Genomic DNA, 20,543 nt, shown 5'->3' with positions numbered 1-20,543 from the left:
GACTTCCAATGTATTTTTAAGTTAATGTGTTTTTTAATTTAAAATTTTTTAAAGATTTTATTTATTTATTTGACAGAGATCTCAAGTAGGCAGAGAGGCAGGCAGAGAGAAAGGAAGGGAAGCAGCCTCCCCACTGAGCAGAGAGCCCAATGTGGGGCTCAATCCCAGGACCCTGGGATCATGACCTGAGCTGAAGGCAGAGGCTTTAACCCACTGAACAACCGAGGTGCCCCTTAAATTTTAGGTAGTTAACATAACAACAACATATTATTGGTTTCTAGAGTAAAATTCAGTAATTTGGGGCAGAGGTGGGGCAAGGGCAAGAGGGAGAAGGAGAGAGAGAATCCTAAGCAGGCTCCACACTCAGTGCAGAGCCCAACATGGGGCTCGGTTTCATGACCCTGAGATCATATCTTGAGAGAAATCAAGAAACTCAACCGACTGAGCCACCCAGGCACCCCTAACTGGAATTTAATAAAAACTTAAACAAATTTAAATAAAAACTTAAACAATCAAACAAAAGAAAACCTTTGCCTGTGTTAGCATTTTCCAATAATTTCTTGGAATCCCAACAGATATTTTTGAAAAGCAAGAAGGTAGAAGCCAAACACTAGGGGCACTGGGGTGGCTCATTTGGTTAAGCCCAGGCCATGATCCTGGGGTCCTGGGATCAAGCCCCATGTTGGGCCACTGCTCAGGAAGTAATCTGCTTCTCCCTCTCCCTCTGACCCTCCTCCCCAGGCTCATGCTCCCACTCTTCCTCGCTTGCTCTCTCTCAAACGAATAAATGAAAAACTCTTAAAAAAAAAAAAAAAAGCCAAACAACATGTCTTATGGCTATTCAAACACCTCCAGAGGTCCACATAGCAAAGAGCTGAGACCCTCCTGCCAAAAACCAGCACTAAAACTTGCCAAGTTTGTTGAAGGTGCCACCTTGGAAGTGGATCCTCCAGCCCCAGTTAATCCTTCAGATGACACAAACCCCAACTGACATGTTAACTGAAACATTGTGAGACCCCCTAGCCAGGACCACCAAGCCAAGCTACTCCCGAATTCCTGACCCAGAGAGACTATGAAATAATGTGTTGTCTTAGGCCACTAAATCTTGGAGTGATCTGTTACACAACACAAGATAACTGATACACCATGGTTTGGAATTCATGACTATTTATGACCCAGCCCCTACCTTTTTATATGGCCTTGTGACTCACCAATTCAACATGTCTGCTTCACAGACTAGAAAGCTTCTAATGTTCAAGAGACGGCAAGATGCGTCTAACCTTCTGAGCCTTCATTTAAGGCAATTTCTTTGCTCACCATGTCCTCTCCTGCATTTTCAACCTACACTGCCTCACTCACCCTTTTGCAGGAAGCTTTCGGTGGTAGATCCTCTCCATGTCCCCACAATACCAGCACCCCCTCAAACAATGATGGTTTCCATAGCTCCTCTAGGCACAGGTGTTTGCTGATTCCTGGCATGATCCAAGTGCTCAACATGGGCAGCTGAAAGCAGGGCTAGGCAGGTACGTACTCACTTCCCTCCAGATCTGGCTGAAGATTAACATCCTCACTTTGATGGACTTTATGGGGGTTCCCTCAAACTCAGGCCTTCCCTTTGAGCCTACACTACCTTTCTATGGGCTCAGAAGTTCCATAGAATTCTCTCTTCTGGCTGGATATCTTAAGGAGAGAAGAGGAGCCTGGGAGATTGAGTAGGAGCTCATAGCAAAGGCCAAGTCCAGGGATCCCTGGAGCCAAGATCTGCTTACCCTTTCCATGAGCCACTTGCCCTATTCATTGTGCCTCTAGCCATGTGAGTCCCCTCCTGAGAGAGCCATAGTCCATCTCTAGCTGGATGCCACATCCCAGGGACAGGCTGCTCCGTGAAGCTGGGAATTGGGCTCTTCCTCCTCATCCCAACACCATAGTCATTGCTTGCCAGATCCCACTGGCACTCTCCTCTCCCGTCCCTCCTAACCCTAACCCACAAATGTGTCCTGATGAAACAAGCCCTAGACAGAATCTAATACATACAAATAAAAGCAGTTATTTATCAAAAACATTTACGCTGACGTCAACTGACCCAATAAAATTTCCCAACCACAGATAAACCCAATAGAGGTCAGTCGAGCAATGCAAGGAAAGCAAGGCAGGGGCTCAGGTTTCAGGCTCCTCATGTCAGAAGTTTCCAATTTGCAGAGAAGAGGGCTTACAGAGAACTTCATCAGCAGCTGGACATTAATTACAGCAGAACAAACCCAAATGATATTTGGAGAAACAGAGGAACCTGAAAGGCCCTGGCAGGGGCACTTGTTGGTTCCACACTGCTTCACACATGCACTGCCTGTGTCCCTGCCTGCCAGTGACAGACATTGTCTTGAGACAATGAGAGTTCACCCAGGGACCATTCCTCAGGTGCAATCTCTTCAATGGAAACCGAAGCCTCTAAATACACTGTGAACAGACTCCTCATGAAAAACTGAATAGTTCCCAATCCATTGCCTGATCAATAAAACTGCTCATCTTTGATGGAAAGGATCACACACAGGATATTTCTGACCTCACTCTTCCCTGTCTAAATCCAGGATGGAAATTCTGATGGCATCACCAATGCCAGGACCAGAAAGTGCTTTGATTAGAGTCCAACTTCATGTTCTTAAATGGGAATGGCAGTGTACTGAGGGAAGCAACAAGGCTCTTCTTGATACCCAAGTCACCATTCTCATAGTCCAAGAGTCTCTGCCGGAAGAAAGGAACACATATGTCATGCAGGACTCACATACATGGGCTTCCCCACAGCCAATGGGGCCTACACCACAGTGTGCCACTCCAGCTCTTCACACATCCACCAATGAGACAGTGAGGACACTGCACTCCTTCTCAGACCTGTCCATACTCAAACTTTGTGGCAGCTCCACCAGATCCTCTTCTGACTCCAGCTGGCTGACTGCCCTGTGGGGCAGCAAGGACGTCCACAGGCCCACTGTGATGTCATCCCTTCAAACATCCCCTCATAAGGTGAGCTGCAGATGCTCTCATTAAACATTCTGTTCTTGGGCTGCTTGGCTGGCTCAGTCAATGGAGTACACAACTCTTGATCTCAAGCATATGACTTTAGGCCCCACAATGAGTGTAAAGAGGACTTAAAAACAAAATCTTGGGACGCCTGGGTGGCTCAGTTGGTTAAGCGGCTGCCTTCGGCTCAGGTCATGATCCCAGCGTCCTGGGATCGAGTCCCACATCGGGCTCCTCGCTCAGCAGGGAGCCTGCTTCTCTCTCTGCCTCTGTCTGCCATTCTGTCTGCCTGTGCTCACTCTCTCTCCCTCTCTCTCTGATAAATAAATAAATAAATCTTTAAAAAAAAAAATCTTTAGGGGTGCCTGGTGGCTCAGTGAGTTAAGCCTCTGCCTTTAGCTAAGGTCATGGTCTCAGGGTCCTGGGATGGAGCCCCGCATCAGGCTCTCTGCTCTGCCGGAGCCTGCTTCCCCGCCCCCTACACACACACCTCTCTCTGCTTGCCTCTCTGCCTTCTTGTGATCTCTCTCTCAGTCAAATAAATAAATAAAATTTTTAAATAAAATAAAATCTTTAGGGACACCTGTGTGGCCCAGTCAGTTAAGTGTCTGCCTTTGGCTCAGGTCATGATCCCAGGGTCCTGAGATGGAGCCCACCTCAGGCTCCCTGCTCAGTGGGGAGCCTGCTTTTCCCTCTCCCTCTGCTGTTCTCTCACTCTGTCAAATAAATAAATAAAATCTTTAAAATATAAAAATAATAAAATCTTTAAAAACAAAACAAAATTCTGTTCTTCATCACTGGGACAAAGTACAACCCCAAGGTCCATGCACTGGTCTCCTCTACCAAGTCAAAGTTCTGGATGTCCTGGTGGCCCCACTCCATGCTGCCTAGGCTCTGGCTCAGATGGGGCTTCCCAGTCACAGTCATTAATCCACTCCACGTTCCTTTCAACACACCATTCATTACCGTGTCACATTCTCTGCTCAGCGGGGAGGCTGCTTCCCCCTCTCTGCCTGCCTCTCTGCCTACTTGTGATCTGTCAAATAAATAAATAAAATCTTTTAAAAAATAAAACAAAAAATAGTGTCAGTCTCTCATCTGATTCAGATTCTACATTAAGTGGTGTAGGTACCTAAATGGGAGAAGCTCCCCAGCAACCCTGGGATCCCAAGATACACCCATGGTAGCCACTCCCAGGAGAACCCAGAGCTGGCCTCAGCACTGGGGCAGAAGAGTTGCCTCAGGTGCAACAGGTCCAGCCAGCAGGTGGCACTCACTTCCTGCCTGTAATCTGAGGTCACGTCTGGGAATACATCAGTCAGGTGTACACAGGTGTGTACAGTAGGCAGATGGGAGATGTGTGGGCATCTGGGTTCCAGAGTAAAACCTTTGGGCCAAATTTAAACACTAACAGATCTCCTAGGCTAGCCCTCCCTCTCCCCACTCCTGCAGAAAGAGGGTAGGCTCAGGTAAGGCCTTTCTGCAGCAGGAATCCATGGCTGGAAACAGACCACTCACTTGAGGAGCTGTGTATCTGGAATTAGGCCAACCCACTCCCCCAAATCCACATCCTTACCCAAACAGGACACATTCCCAAAGGCTGCCTTCTGCAGGGCACTGGGTGGCCCCCAGTCTTCCCTCATAGAATCTGGGGCCTTTTCTCCAAAATGCCACCACTGTCTGGGATAAGCCATGCCCACATAAGCCACTTTCTTCTGAAAGTCAAAGAGGAATGGCAGAAGTCAAATAGAAATGAGTAAACAGAGGGGGTACAAGGCAGAGAGAGCAGGGGAGGAGACAAGAAGAAAGGAAGAGTTGGCACCCAGTTTTGCCCAAGAGAAACCTGCAGCCATGAGGATGCCCCTTGCTAGGAGCTGCGAGGCCTGGTATGCGGCCTCTCCAGTTCATCCACCATGGGTTGAAGTCTCTCTTCTCTCTCCCCAGCCACTCAGTGGGGACACATCATTTCAGAGAACAGGACAGGGTGACAATTAGCATCCAAGGCCCCAGAGGAACAGAGCTGGGAGGTGTGTGGCCAGATACTGCTCCCACCCAAAACTATTCTATCATTGTCTCTCTGAAGGCTCATCTGGGGTCAGCCTTTTCTGCTGCCTTAAGCCCAGCAGAAAGATGAGAGGACCAGAAGCCGAGCAAAACCCCTTTTCCTCACTGAATGTCCACACAGTTCTAAGTGTCCCACACTCAACAAAAGGAGAGCTCATTGTAGTGAGCACAGGCACAAGAACACTCAGGGGCCTGGCTTCCTCAAGGACTTCCACTAAGAAACTTGGTACACTTTCCTCCAAAGGACCCAGAACACAAAAAAATATCACACCTGAGAATTCATCAAGGCTTTTAAAAAAGCCATGTATTTGAGAAGTTCACTGGAAATAATAAATTATTTGCTGACAAAAAACCATTTGAGGAATATAATGAAATGGGAAAATTCAGGCTATTGCAACTTCAACACAAGCAAAGGGAGCCATCAGGAAGCCCTCTCCCCAGCCAAGTGCTGAGTCCCTGGAGCTCCCAACCACCGCCCTCACCACCACCCCTTGGGGCCTCTCTTCTCCTTGAAAAGCTCTCGATAGCAGCTGGTGATGTAGACTCTGAGGCTGTACTCCAGGTTGGGGTCACTGTCACTAATGATCTGCAGGCCAGCATCCAAGCATGCCAAAACCACGGCCAAGTGCCTGGCCATGAGCCACCGGAAGACAGGTGAGATGTCCTCGCCCTCCTCTCCAGCAGTATGCTCCTGCTCCAGTCCCATCAGTTCCTTGCTGGACAGGTCTGTGCTGGGGCTCTGCAGCAGCTCCACCACATCTGCCTGTCACCTGTCTGAAACCCATACTGTGGGCCAGTGCCGTGATGTCCCTTAGGGTCTGAGGTAGAGCATCCCCATGCAGCTTGCCAGCATCCCGCCAATGCGCTCAGGCCGCGGCTTCCTTCGCCTACCCAGTGTCGATGGCGGACCTGCTCCTAGGACTCAGAGATGTCGTAGATAGTGTCTAGAATGCTGTATTCTTGCCAGATGTCAAGGACCACTGAGTGCTGGTGGTCCCTGCCTCACACCCGCAACACCAACAGGCGGAAGACCCTGAGCAGACAACAGGCCTTGAAGGTGGCAACAGTGTCCTGGTTCATGGGCCAGACAAGGGCCCTGGTTTTCTTGGGCATGTACCCCACATACACGTGTTCCGAAAGGTCGTCCAGACTCCCAGGGTGGCCAGGGGCACTGTCCAGGATGAGCAGTGCTTTGTGCGGGAGGCTGTACTGGGCACAGTACCTCTCTATGGCTGGCCGGAAGTGCACAAACCACTCTTGGAAGAGGCTCATGGTCACCCAGACTCCCTCGTGTGAGCGCCATGCCACAGGCAGGTTGGGCTTGGGGCAGCCCTTGAGGGTATGCAGGTTCTCTGAGGGGTACACCAGCAGTGGCTTCGGCTGGAAGTCGCCAGCCACATTGCCAACAAGCAGCAGCATCAGAGCTCGGGCATCTTTGCATCCCGGCTGACTTCTCCTCCAGAGAAAGAAGCATCCTAGCAGGCAGTTGTTTCCAGAGAAGTCCAGTCTCATCCATGCTGAACAACAGCCAGGGTGTGCAGCCGCCCTCCCAGATCACTCTTCGCAGCAGGGCGGGCTACCTGCACACAACTGCCGCAGTCGTGCCCACAGCCTCGCCAACCACTCCACATTGTCCATCACCAGACTGCAGCTGCGTGTCAATCTGGGCCGCCTGCAGGTTGGCCGACCAGACACTCACTCAGATCTTCTCCTTGTTGTCAAGAATGGTAGCCACAGTGGAGGTGGACAGTCCCAGCACCTCCCCTATTCTACTAAGCTTCTCTCTGGCTTCAAAGCACTGCCAACACCTCAAGCTGAGGGTTGAAAGCCTTGCAGTCCCACTTGGTGCCTTGGCACAGGGTTGCACTGGGTGGCATCTCCAGAGCGATCTTCCAGCCAGAGTGGTCTGAAGACCACCTCGACCAGTGGAGGAGGCTCCATCTGCATCACCCTCTACAAACACAGCTAAAGAATATGCATGTTCCCGCCCTGGGCCTGCCGATTTCAATGCCACTGCTGCCCTGGCTCTGACCTGCTATAAAATGGGGAAAAGACATTGACTGGTGAGAAATGAGACAGGCTTGGATGAAACCTGTTAAAGACCATTGATAAATCTCCCTCATTTGGCCACAGCAGCAAGCCTCTGAAAACCCACTCCCACTTTACAACAATACCTCCCAATGGCCATACTATTTGAAGTCACCTACTTCAGCCCCAGGTCCATTGTAACACAATACACAAGCTGATGTCAGACCAAAGGCAGAAATCAAAAATTCACAGGTTGGGGGAGAAGTGCCTCAAAACATTGTGGCTGGATACAGGAATTTATAACAATTGCTCATAAAACTGAACTCTGAGTTTTCAGGCAGCCGAGGAGGAAAACAAGAAGCTGTCCAGTTACAAGAAAACACATTTTCATGGCTCTGAGCTTGCAATGACCCTGATCAATGTAATTAAGGATAGCAACTCAGTTTTTTCTTTGTGTTGTTTTGTCTGTTTTGCTAGAGATAACAGCTGACCTTTCAACAACACAGAATTAGGGGACACTACCCCCCCCAACCAAGCAGTTCAAGATCCACTTACAACTCTTGACTACTAATAACTTACTGATGACTGGAAGGCTTACTGATAACATAAGCAGTCAATTAACACATACTTCATATGTTATATGTATTATACACTGTATTTTTACAATAAAGCTAGAAAAAAATAAAATGTTATTAAAAGCACAAAGAAAATACATTACGGGTGCCTGGGTGGCTCGATCCTGGGAACAAGCCCTGCAGTGGGTTCCCTACTCAGTGGAGAGCCTGCTTCTCCTCCTGCCCTTCACCCCACTCATTCTCTTTTGCTCTCGCTCTCACTCTCTCTCAAATAAATAATCTTTTAAAAGGAAAAAATATATTACAGTATTATATTTATTAAAAAAAAAAAAATCCAGGGTGCCTGGGTGGCTGTCAGTTAAGTGTCTGCCTTCAGCTCAGATGATGTTCCCAGGGTCCTGGGAGGGAGTCCCACATCAGGCTCCCTGCTCAGTGGGGAGTCTGCTTCTCCCTTTGCCTCTGACCCTGCTTGGGTGCTCTCTCTCTCTCTCACTCTCTCTCAAATAAATAAAATCTTCAAAAAAAAAAAATCCATATACAAGTGGACTCATAAAGTTCAAGCCCGTGCTATTTAAGGATCAACCGTACATGGACATGGTGAAATAACCCAGACAGGCCCCTGCAGAACCGGGGAGGGTCCCAGAGGCAGCCAGGGAAGCCTAATTCCTGCATATCCTTCCACAAGGCAGACCATGCACCCTGTTTTAGAAAAAGCATTTCTCGGAGCTCAACTTTGTACTACTTTCTCAATGGAATTTCACAGTGAAGCACCCTGGTTATTCCCCCAAGAGTTCCCAACATACCACTAACTCACAGAAAACATCTGCTGAGCCCACCTTGGGTAGATCTGGACAGGGAAACTATAAGAGTTCCCATGCTTTGCAGTCTCTCAGGAAGCTCCAAGAATGACAGTCAAGGGGCAGAGAGGGCCAGGGTGTGGCCCACTCACCTGACAGGAGACCCTGGCCACGCATGCTCCTTGCCTGATCTGCCCTCCTTCCCATGTATGCTCAGTCAACGTCTATAAGCAATTCCCTCTCTCCTCCTGGGGAAGTCCCTGCATTACCCGCTGGGACCACAAACATTCAAGTACCCTGTGACACAAAGGGGGAGTGGTAGGCAAGATGTGGCATCTATGACTTTGGAGGACTCATAGCTCACCTGAGCTCCATCCGTGAAGGGTTTGGCCAGCTCTGCAGGTCCTCAGGACAGGCCTCAGCCCGTGCTGAGGGGAAAGGAGAAGGTTAGTGTCCTAAGCCCCACCCTAAGCGCACAGGGGTCAGGCACCCAGGCCAATCAATCAGTCAGGCAGTTAGCATGTACCTCAGTGCTGGTCTGGGCTTCTGGGCTGGATGAGACAAGGGCCTGCCCTCCAAACACCCTGCCCTGGCCCGCATGCAGCTCCCACTTTGGTCCACATACACACACATACCTCAGGAGTACACCCAGAGCCCCTGAAACCCAAGTCACTGAAATGCCAAGGAAAGGACCATGAGAACCTTCCTCTGGCTGCAGCAAGAAATTCAGTAAAGGATTGACTCAGCAGGCCTGGGTTGTCCAAACCCTACACGTTCCAAAAGTTTGGTGCTTGACCTGCTCCTAAGAGGTAACCTCTAAGCCCTTGGATATTCTGCCTGTTAAAGGTGTCTTTGTTTACCTCAGGACTTGGGCCAAAGCAGATAGTTCATGCTAACAGTGTGACTTACAGTGACCATGGGTCACAGGGTACCAGTTTGACCTCTGGGAGCAGTTGAGATTTGAGTAACTGAAGTCAGTATGCTCCATGCTTATATGACTGACCCTCAATAAAAACCCTTCCCACCAGAGCTCAGGTAAGCATCCCTGATTGCTACATTGTCACACAGCATTACTGTGAGAATTAAGCAGTGTCCACACGACTACCCTGGCAAACGACATGGAAGCTCACAGCCACTGTCTCCCAGACTATACACCTGTTCCCACCACTGATTTTAATATGTATCTTTTCACTGTAACCAACCATTATGAGTATAATGACCTTGCTGAAATCTGTGACTCCTTCCAGCAAATCATTAAGTCTAAGGGTGGTCTTGGGGAATCCCCCTGATGAAGTCCCAGCACCTAAGTCACACACACACACCCTCGAGGCCACTTGCTACTGAGGAAACTGTCCCCACGTCTGGCTGGCTGTCAGCCAGCCTCAACCCCCCTCCCCATCTCTGCCCTCAAGAAAACACCTGGCACTGGGAACTTGGTTAAGAGAAGAGCGAGCCCACCCACACAAGTGTACAGTAACTCAAGCTAGACCGGATAAAGGTAGGAGAGTTGCTCCTGAGGTTAGGGGGCATGGACATGCCACGTTTCAGTGACCTGAGAGAACCCCCCAGCACCCAAGCAGAAGTGCAAGCAGGAACTAGCAGAGGGTGAGTGCCCAGGGAGAGTCTAAGCAAGTGAAGGATGCCATCTGCCAGGCACCAGCAAAAGTGATGGCGGGGGGGGGGGGGGGGGAGACAGACTGGAAGGGCAGATGGAAGCTAGGGTCACCTGTACTGCAGCCAGCCTGGGCCAGGCACAGGGATAGCAACAGCTATCCCTGTAGCTGGAAGGCCTTCCTTCCCCCATGGCAGACTCCTACCAACTTTGAGAGGCTCAGCTCAAACATGATGTGGGAAACAAGAGCAAAAGAAAAATTATTAAATGTCCTTATCCACTCACAAGCCCCTGAAACAGGCACAGTGATATTCCTCTAAGGACTCAACTGCCTCCACCTTAACACTTTGCAAAGGGCAACCATAGCCTGATGAGCCCCCTACCCTCAACCAGGACCCTATAAATCTATTTTAACAATTCCTTTGGAAACTTTACCTCTAAACCCTCCAAGGTACATGTTGACAATCATTCCCAAGCATATGGCCCACTGATACACATCTAAGGGTCTCACAACAAAGGTTTTATTACTGGTAATGAATCACCTTTTTCCCAACAATAACTGGCCCCTCAAGGTCCTGGAAACCTTGCCTCCAAAATTCCTCAGAGACTTAGGCCAACCCTGATCCCCTCCCAACTTGCATGCATATAATGGACCACTCCTCACAACCCCTGGGCAGCAGCTCTTTCTGGCCATGGCTTCTGTTCCCGTGCCTTAATAAACCACCATTTTGGGGTGCCTGGGTGGCTCAGGTCATGATCTCCGGGTCCTGAGATCTAGCCCCGCACTGGGCTCTCTGCTCAGCAGGGAGCCTGCTTCCCTTCCTCTCTCTCTGCCTGCCTCCCTGCCTGCTTGTGATCTGTCAAATGGGGGGGGGGGACAACTTAAAAATCTTTTTAAAAAAATAAAAAATAAACCACCATTTTGCACCAAAGACATCTCAAGAATTCTTTCTGGGTCATTGGCTCTGGACCTCACCCCACCGAACCTCACCTATATTCTAAGGCTTCACCAAACCAATTAGTCAAGATCAAAAAATGGCAGTGGGAAACAGGAAGTAATCCGCCACAGTCCTCACACAACACGATCCTACTGTTAATACTTTAGAACAACCCAGGCGCCTGGGTGGCTCGGTGGGTTAAAGCCTCTGCCTTCGGCTGGGGTCATGATCCTGGGATCCTGGGATCCTGGGATCAAGCCCCGCATTGGGCTCTCTGCTCGGCGGGGAGCCTGCCTCCCCCTCTCTCTGTGCCTGCCTCTCTGCCTACTTGTGATTTCTGTCTGTCAAATAAATAAATAAAATCTTAAAAAACAAACAAACTTTAGAACAACCTCTGCGGAGCATGTGTGCGCGCGCGCAGGGAGAAGCTACAGTTACAAATGTTCAGAAATGGGTCCTGAAACACAAGTTCCCAGTGGGCGTGATGTGAGCAATAACTGGAGGACGTCCGCTTTTTCTTCAAGAATCTCCACCTGCGGTCTGACCTTCTTCGGCAACCGCTACTTGCTACCACGGCCTTCACGAATCAACAGGCTGTTTCCACCGCCAGCGCCTGTTCTCAGACGGGGCGGGGCGGCCGGGGCTCCCCAGACACACACACCCAACAGCCCACCAACGGGCTCCCCACCGCGAGGCGCCCCAGGAGGTGATGGCTACAACACAACACTCGGCACAACACGGGGGTGGGCACAACACGGGGGTGGCCGGAGCACTGGTTCTGGGCGGACGCACGCGGAGTGGCAGCAGAGAGGAGACAGAAGCTGGGGCTGTGGCCATCCTAAGACTCCCCACAGGAAGGGAGCCCAGCTCTGAAGGAGCACCGCGGGCAGGAAGCCCGAGAAACTCGGCTCCGGGGGACAGCGGCGCCCAGCCGCGGCTGGAACCCAGCCTAGAACCAATTCCGGGTGCCGTGCAAGGCCTCCAAGCCGCCCTTCCTCGAGGACTAGAAATGGGCGACGCTCCTCGGCGCCAACGCCCCCTCCGCCCTCCACCAGGCGGCACGCCCAGCCCAAAGGCGTTTTCAGCTCTTCTGGCTGCCTAGGTCTTGACGCACCAACCCCCCACCAAGCCACACAGGCCGGCGCTCAAGGACCCCGCGCAAGGACCGTGAGACCACCCCGGCTGGGAATCGGAAGTGCCTAGCCCCGCCAATGATTGCTTCCGGAGCCTGTCCCCTTCGGCCCCCGGGCGACCCCCACCCCCACTCGATGGCCACGGGAGCACGCGGAGGGGAGTGAACCGGTATCCCTGTTGCTTCTGCGTGTCTATGGCAACGGTCCACGCCTGAGGTGAAAAGCGTCCAAGACCGTCTCTGTGGCGAGATTCTCTGGCCAATGTCCCCAGCGAGCCGGAGAACCAGCCTGAGACCCGGCATCTCCCAGGAGACGCAGGGCTGCCCTGATCCACCACCAGGGCCTCCCTGAAACGCTCAGGGGCCTGGGAACGGTTGCTGGTTGAAGGCACCCAGGGCTCCCAGGCCAGACACCTGGAGAAACAAGCCCTGGAGCCAGACCGCCCATCACCACTACAGCACGACCTCCAGCGTAGGTCCCCTAACTACCCTTCGGCCCAGCCAGATTCCGACTAGGAATCCCACCTGGTCGCCTGCCCCCTTTAGCCTCCACCAGGATACTCCTTCCTCTGGGTCCTTGGGCTCTCACCAGCCACCCCACGGCACCAGGCTGCCTCTGTCAAGCCCCTCTGTACCATGTGGCATTGTGAAAAGATGGGTTTCCTGACTGTCAACAAGGTCCCTAAAGGCTGAGACAACACTCCCCAGAAAACCTGCCTATTACATCCAGTCCTCCATGCCCAGCTAGGTGGGAGTCCTTCCTCGAGTCGCCTGTCACAGCCTTGTCAGGTAGAATGTAACAACCTCTGGACTAGCTGCTCCTGAAGTCAGTCTCACTCTCCCTGGTCTCCTCAACACCTGACACATTACAAGTGCTCATGAATTGTGCAATGTATCCAGTCTGTCACCAGAATCCTAAGAAAAGCTTCCCTTCTCTGTCATCCCTCTTACCATTCTCCCCAGGAAAGCAAGCACGGGGCCTCATCTGACCTTTCTCCCAGTGAGGCTGGCCCTTCAACCCCTCCAGACCCAGGAATATGTTGACAGCAAGACCATCAGTGTGGTGTTAACTGGGACAGAAGTAACGGGAATCCTTTCTCCCATTTTTATTTCTTGGTGTGCCTGTGTGTGTAGATGTGCATGTGTTCATGTACACGTGCACCTGTGTTGAAAGGAGTCCAAAAGCCCAGACATCCCTATCCCATCACCCGTGGCTCATCCAGCAGGAGCACAAGACCTTCCCTTGCCGACTATCTGTTTTGGTGACCCAAGTGGTATTTCTGCAGTCAGGTGGACACCCCATGATGCCAGTTGTTACAGTTTGGGGAACAGGAAAACAAACTGGTATTAGGGGAGATAATACGACTGGGGTGGGAGCATATCCATGAGAATCAGAGCTCAGGGTCTAGCTCGGGGAGAGGAGCTGGCTCAGGGAGAGGCTGGGCTGCAGCCAGTGCACTAGGAATTAACCCTGAGGTAATCCAGCTCTTAGAGGAGTGGAGAGTATTTTCCAAAGAGCACCAGAACTGGGAGACCATCACAGTCACAAAAGGCTCAACCTCAAAGGCTAGAGGGAAGCCAAGATAACTAGAGCACAGAAACTCAGGGAGGAAAACGTCTCCAAAAAAGGAAGTGATCCCCAGTATCAAAATCCACAGAGAATCAAAGTGCTCAGGCACAGGGAAGGTACCAGAGACCCGGGTCAACAGAGGCCATGAAGATGGCATGTAAAGTGACAAAAGGTCATGTTGAGAGCAGGAAACCCTCACCTACAGTTGGCAAGGAAGGCTCACAATGGTGTAGGGAGTAAGAAGTCAGGTTTGGAAAATGGGAGAGGCAGGTCTCAGTTCTGGCCCCTGACACAGCTGCCCTGGCAGGCTGTGCAGGGCAAAGACCATACTACAGGATGTGTCCCTGTCATGGGTGGGCACTCCCTGGGCCCTGCAGTTCATCTGCCAATCAGAGAACACCACCCTTCTGTTCCCCAAGCCTGGCATCACTACACAAAGAATACAACATGAGCTATGAGAACCCTGGGGAAGAAGTAGCAGTATCTGACCTCCAGAAACAAAACATCGTTACAGAGAGATCATGTGAGGTTAAGCCCAAGCCCCAAATCATACAGGACAGCCAGAGGTCTGACCTTCATGACCTGTGCCCTTAGCCACCTCCTCACCCTCTGTGGGCCCCACGTGGGGCAAGGGCAGGTTTCCTGCCAAATCCCTTGGTGCCACTGCCATGGGCCCTCCTGAGGATGCACCTGCCCGGGCCTGTCGCCTCTTTTCCCGGTGCAGCTCCCGGAGGCGGGCAAGGGCACAGTGGACATCCCGAGACACCCGGAGGCTGCGTTCCCGGTTTGGATCGTTCTCCAGGAGGACCCGTAAACCAGCAGCAAAGTGTGACAGGGCCTGGCCCAGGTGCTCAGGGCTCAGAGCACCCACATCAGTATCTTCAGTCCCCACACCCATTACAGCCTCTGTGAAATCTGGCTCTCGTTTTCCGGACACCAAGCCTTTCCCTGCCTGCCATGGCAACCCAGAGCCACAAATGTCCCCACCATCATCTGCATCCTGGGGGAGGCCATGGGGTGGGGTCTCCCCATGGGCCTGCAAGAGGTTGGCAACATCGGCCTCGGCTGCATCTCCAAGGCCCACATGGCTGGCTAGTGCGACAATGCTGCGGCGGAGCTGAGGCACAGTGTCCGGCTCAGGAGCGCCAGGAGGCACACACTCGGGCCACAGCTTCCTCCAGGCACTGTTCATGGTGGCGGGCTGCAACTCTGCCCAGGCTCTGGCTATATTGTCTACAGCAGTCACAACAGTATAGCTGCGCCAGAACTCCCGCACGGAGGGTCGGTCTTCACCAGATGTCTCCTGGACCAGCTGGCTAAGCATACGGCGCAGGTAATAGGCCTTGAATGTGGCAATGATACCCTGGTTCATGGGCTGGATCAGGGCTGATGTGTTCTTGGGCAGGAACTCAACTCGCACATGGGGTGAGAGGCCACCCAGGTGAGCAGGGTGGCAGGGTGCGCCGTCCAAGACCAACAGGGCACGGTGTGGGAGGCCGTGGCTGGCACAGTAGCTCTCCACAGCAGGACAGAAGCAGCTAGTAAACCACTCCTGAAAGATGCTGGGTGTCAGCCAGTCGTTGCGGTTAGAGCGCCAGACCACCGGAAGGCTGGCCTTGGAGCAGCCCTTGAGGGCACGCGGGTTCTCTGAGGGGTACACCAGCAGCGGCTTCAGCTTGAAATCACCAGCTGCATTGCCACCAAGCAGCAGGGTCAGGTGGTCTTTAGAGACCTTGAGGCCAGGCCCAGCTGCGCCTTCCAGGGCCAACAACATGCGCTCTGGGAGCCGCTTCCAGAACAGGCCAGTCTCATCCACATTGAACACCTGGCGTGGTGAGTAGCAGCCCTCCTCTAGAATGGTGCGCAGCACTGGGGGGTAGTGGGCAGCAGCCTGGGTGTCAGCCACAGATGGCTCATCTGTCAAAAGCACATTGTGGCGAGCCTTGAATCGGGCAAACCAGCCATTACTGGCCCCAAAGGTCTCAGCCCGAGTGCCATTACCCTGCTCATGCTGCAGCTGCGCGAAGAGCCGTCGGGCCTTGTCCTGGATGAGCAGCGTACTGATAGGCAGGTTCTGCCGCTTTTGCTCCTCGATCCAGAGGCTCAGCAAGCGTTCCATATGGCCCATCACCACACCCCGGCAGCGGGTCAGCTGTGTGGCACTTACCGGTGTGGCTGCCTGAGAATTGGCCCGGATCTTGTCCTTGTTGACACGGATCGAGGCAACAGTAGAAGTGGCCAGCCCTAAGGCCCGGGCAATCTGAGTCAGCTTCTCGCCTTCCTCAAACCTCCGAAGCACCTCTAATTTCACATGCAAGGTGATGGACTTTCGGTCCCGCTTGGCAGTGTGGCGGAGGCCAATCCCACCGAGGGATGCCTTCCCCGACACTTGCAGCCGGGGAGTTGTCTTCATTCCGCCTCCCTGGAACACACACCTTGATGAGGTCTCTCCCCAGTGCCTATCCACAGTAGCTACCAGTGTGCCCACGATGGCAGCCCCTTGGCCTCTCCTGCCATACCTGCCTCTGCCTGTAAGACAAGGACACATTGGCATTAATGTGTAAGTACATGGAAGTGCCAACCACCAGCTGGCCCTCTCATGTTCTGACAAAGAGCACCCAGCCCTGCTGACCACTGCCTCAGAGGCATGCCCAATCCCTTCTTTTCCTACTGCTGAAAACACTGCACACTCAATTCCATCCATTCTTTGCATCTAGAGTAGCCTGTCACTTAGTTTTAGCTTATGAGATCAAGACAAGTCAGCTAGGAGACTTTGCTCTCTTCCCCCAGCAAACCTCCTGCAACCACGATACAGTTTAGAAACCCACTTCCCACACACCAATGAGCAAACAAGCTACCCATTTCCATGCTTCCCACCCAAAGACATCAAACATCAGTGTGGGGCTGAATAATGGCTCCTTAGGACGTCCAAGTACTAATCCTTATGAGTGAATTACCTAATATGGGGGGGGCACCTGGGTGGCGCAGTGGGTTAAGCCTCTGCCTTCAGCTCAGGTCACGATCTCTTATGGGATCGAGCTCCACATCAGGCTCTCTGCTCAGCAAGGAGCCTGCTTCCCCACCCTCCCCCATGAACTCTGCCAAATAAATAAATAAAATCTTTTTTAAAATTACCTAATATGGCAAAAGGGACACTGTGAGTGTGATTAAGACAATAATCTTGAGATCAGGTGATTATCCTGGCTTATTCAAATGGACCCTAAATGTAATCAGAGGGCTCCTTGCAAGAGGAGGCAAAAGATTTCACTCAGAAAGCGGCAATGTGACCACTAAAGCCTAGAGCCTCCAGAAGGAAACAGCCCTGCTGGTAACTTGATTTTAGCCCACTGAGACCCAACTCAGATTTCCGACCTCCAAGATAATATATTTGTGTTTTATTATTATTATTTTATTTGTTTGACAGAGATCACGAGTAGGCAGAGAGGCAGACGGGGGGTGGGGTGGGGGGTAGCAGGTTCCCTGCTGAGCAGAGGACCCCGGGATCATGACCCGAGCCGAAGGCAGAGGCTTTAACCCACTGAGCCACCCAGGTGCCCCACATTTGTGTTATTTTAAACCACTCTTTTTTCAGTAATAGGTTACAGCAGTCATAGAAAACTAATACAGGAGGAAACCAATGTAATTCGTGCCACCCCAGAGAATATCTGGGGATAGAGGAGGAAGGTGGTTCTCCACACAGCAGCCACAAAGATTCAGTAAGCACTAAGATCCTGTCCCCACTCTGCTCAGCGCTATCCCAATTCTGAGTAAAACCCACAATCGTCACCAGATTCCTCAAGCACTTCAACGCCTCCTCCTTTACCTGGCTCGCTCCTACCCACATCCTTGGGGCAGACTAAGGGTGCTCCTGTTTCCTTCGGCCCAGGGCTCAGGCTCTTCACTGTTATCTGCATAGCTTGTTCCCTCTCCTACAAATCTCTGCTCAAATGTAACCTAATCAAAAAGGCCCTCCCTACATACATTTTATTATACATCTGTCACAGGCTGCCCGAAGGCAGGAGCTGTGTCGGCTGAGCTCTCTTGTGTCTCCAGGCCCAGGAATAGTGCATTAAGAAGGCGCTTGATGATGAAATTATTAAACTTCAAATACGTTATTATTAATTTTAAAGTACATTGGTGGGAAACAGTTTTCATCTTGTCTTTACTGCATTATGAGCCACGTGAAAGTAGCGCCTGATCAGTTAAAGAAAAAAAAAATTTTTTTTTGAAGGCGCGCCTGTCAAAGCATAAACAAATGAGTGAAGGTCTCTTTTCACAGCGCCTACGGCAGCTGTCGGTATCACATCAATTTTTTCAGGGACTCGTGGACGGCGCATCTTGAAACAAGATGGCATAGGCCCAGGACCCTGGAGCCTGGGAGGCAGGGAAAGGTGGGTGGGCATGGGAAAGGCTCCTCTTGCCTGGAAGCCGTCCCCGAATTCTGAAACCCTCACGAGCCTCTGTTCTTCCTCCAACATCCACGCCTTCCTCTGCTCACCCACGATTCTAAATTAATTCACCCGTATGTTCATTCATCCATTCCCTCCCTCCCGCGCTCAAGAGGAAGTCTCCAAGCGCGCAGCCCGGGGAGGCTCGCGGCCCGACATCTGGGTGGGAGAGAGGGTTTGTCCCCGTGAGACTACAATTCCCATAGAGCAGCGGGGCTGCCGGAAGCACCGATTGGCCCCCACCCCGCGCTCGTCCCGGACTGAAAGTACCAAGGCCTCTCTCCGTTCTCTTCCCGCCGCTCCGGACCAAGAGAAACGGCGCCGCAACCCGCGCCACTGCCACCGAAACCCGGGCCCCCGCGCAGCCGACCGCCCTCACCTCCGGACCGCGACGTGGGCCGGCTGCTTCAGCTGGTCCGCTAGGGGTGCGACTCTTCCCTGTGTCCTGCCTTACAGGGCCCCTTTCCTAAGGCAGCCGAGCTCAACCTCCATGTTCTCGGCGGAGGCGGAAGATTGCCGGGGACTGTCGGGATTGGAGGAGTCGGCGTGGGGCCCGCCCCTGACGGCGCGCGGAACCCTGCGCCAGGCGCTCCCAGGCCCGCCGGGAAATGTAGTTCGGAGACGAGGACGCTGCGCCTAGAGGCCAGCAGGGGGCGGCAGAAGCTGCCTCTGCCCAAAGCTGGCTTTCGGCCTCATTTCTCTCTAATTTTTCCCTCCCCCGACTTTCTGTGTCTTTCCAACATCCTCCCTACTTCCTTCCATTTCCAGCTCTGTTTTTTCTTTTCTCTTTCTCTTTTCTCGGTTTGTCCCCCATCCTGGAGGATTAATTCTGCTCAGACTGTCAACTTAAAAATAAACTCAGTGAGTGCGCATGGAAGAGTTAATTACCTCGGGGAGGAAACTCGCAGGATAGCACAGGCAGTTCCAGGAAGATGAGAAAGAACAAGAAGGGTGAAAGAAATGAGGAGCACTTGGGGGTCGCAGGCCCGGGTGTCTCAGTTCCCGCTCAGTGCCCTGGGGGTAATACAACTCTAACCCCAAGCATGTGCGGCCTGGATCCCAATCAAAAGGTACTTCAGAGGGAAAGAATTCCTTCATTTAGGGAGTCAGATGAGCCCAAGCTGGCTTGGTAGACAATGCTGGGAAACACAGAGAGGGCTCCCAGTCACCTTTTTTTGTCCTACTGATAGGGTACGTGATCAAAGAAGCCAGACTGATACAAAGCAAAGGTCAAGCAAAGCTTTATTTCGCGCCAAGCACACAGAATCAAACCGGCCGGTTGGGGCCACCTCTTACAGAGCCTCACAGACTAACCTTTATAGAGCAAAGGCCATATGGTTGAGCCTGGCCACACACAGGTGGCCCATGAGATTGTAACACACAGAGAAAGTTGCATAGTCATGCTAGGTCACACACGGGTGGCCAATTGAATTACAATTCACCCTATAGTAGCTATTTGAACTAGCCTATCACCTTGGTCAGAATTGGCACCCAAGGGGCGCCTGGGTGGCTCAGTGGGTTAAAGCCTCTGCCTTCGGCTTGGGTCATGATCTCAGGGTCCTGGGATCGAGCCCCACATCAGGCTCTCTGCTCAGTGGGGAGCTGCTTCCTCCTCTCTCTCTGCCTGCCTCTCTGCCTACTTGTGATCTGTCAAACAAATAAATAAAATCTTTAAAAAAAAAAAAAAAAAAAGAATTGGCACCCATTCTTTCGGGAGATAGTGATTGGATGTCTCCACGTGGCCGGACTCATCCTTGCATTCGGGCTCTGTTATCTCCACCTGACCTGACCTGCCCTTATATTTGAGCTCTGTTATCAGGGACTGGTAGACCATATGTTGTTAGTGCATAAACAAAAAAATGACTATTTAATCAGAGATGGAATCGCTCAGGCTAAGTAGGCCCTTACACTACTGTTCAGTTCGGGTGAGTTTTCCTAAAAGTCTACCTCCAGCTCCCTCCTTGCTGTCCCCCTTCTCTAGGTCTTCGCAAAACTCTCCACCCATCTTTGCTGTCTCTCAAATGCCTGCCCTTTCTCTCCCCTTGCCTCTGTACACCCGTCCCTTGAATCTCGATAGCTGCACATCTTGTCTTTGTGAATCTCCTTCCAGATCGATCCCTTCCTGACCCTCCGCCTTGCTAACTTCTCGGACATCCTGTCCACCCGGCCTGACTCTTGGATCCTCTGGCTTCTTATCTCATTCTCTAGGTCTCTGAGAGTAGAAACCCCTCTCTGTTGATCTTCTTTCCTCTCAGGGTCTCCTTCCCTGGATCTGTTCAGTTGCTTTCACTGTCTCTCCTCCCAGCTCTCTCTGCCCCTGAGCCCGGCAGGCTCTGGGCCTCTCCCGCCCCTAAGTCTTTGTGT

General features: G+C 52.0%; 1 protein-coding gene across 3 annotated transcripts; it reads right to left on the bottom strand.

Annotated features, from left to right (window-relative positions):
• Positions 1-5,351: 5,351 nt before the first annotated feature.
• Positions 5,352-18,715, bottom strand: LOC116579369 (tigger transposable element-derived protein 1-like). Of its 3 annotated transcripts, none has more exons than XM_032324664.1 (4): positions 18,559-18,715; positions 14,719-16,260; positions 8,844-8,907; positions 5,352-7,114 (listed from the first exon to the last, which is right to left on the bottom strand). In XM_032324664.1, the coding sequence occupies exons 2-4, from the start codon at positions 16,142-16,144 to the stop codon at positions 7,084-7,086; spliced, it is 1,521 nt and encodes a 506-aa protein (XP_032180555.1). In that variant the 5' UTR covers positions 16,145-16,260; positions 18,559-18,715; the 3' UTR covers positions 5,352-7,083. The 3 variants fall into 3 exon arrangements, with proteins under 3 accessions (XP_032180555.1, XP_032180556.1, XP_032180554.1); XM_032324665.1 differs by having other exon boundaries at positions 5,352-7,111; XM_032324663.1 differs by lacking the exons at positions 5,352-7,114; positions 8,844-8,907 and having other exon boundaries at positions 13,567-16,260; positions 18,559-18,714.
• Positions 18,716-20,543: the final 1,828 nt, after the last annotated feature.

Source organism: Mustela erminea, chromosome 19, assembly GCF_009829155.1.
Source record: "Mustela erminea isolate mMusErm1 chromosome 19, mMusErm1.Pri, whole genome shotgun sequence".
Classification (NCBI taxonomy): Eukaryota; Metazoa; Chordata; class Mammalia; order Carnivora; family Mustelidae; genus Mustela; species Mustela erminea.
Note: the sequence above shows the minus strand (reverse complement) of the source record. Positions and strands in the feature narration are given on the sequence as shown.

Bases quoted from the DNA above. Each gene is read 5' to 3' on its own strand.
- LOC116579369 (XM_032324663.1), bottom strand. From the start codon at position 16,144: ATGAAGACAACTCCCCGGCTGCAAGTGTCGGGGAAGGCATCCCTCGGT.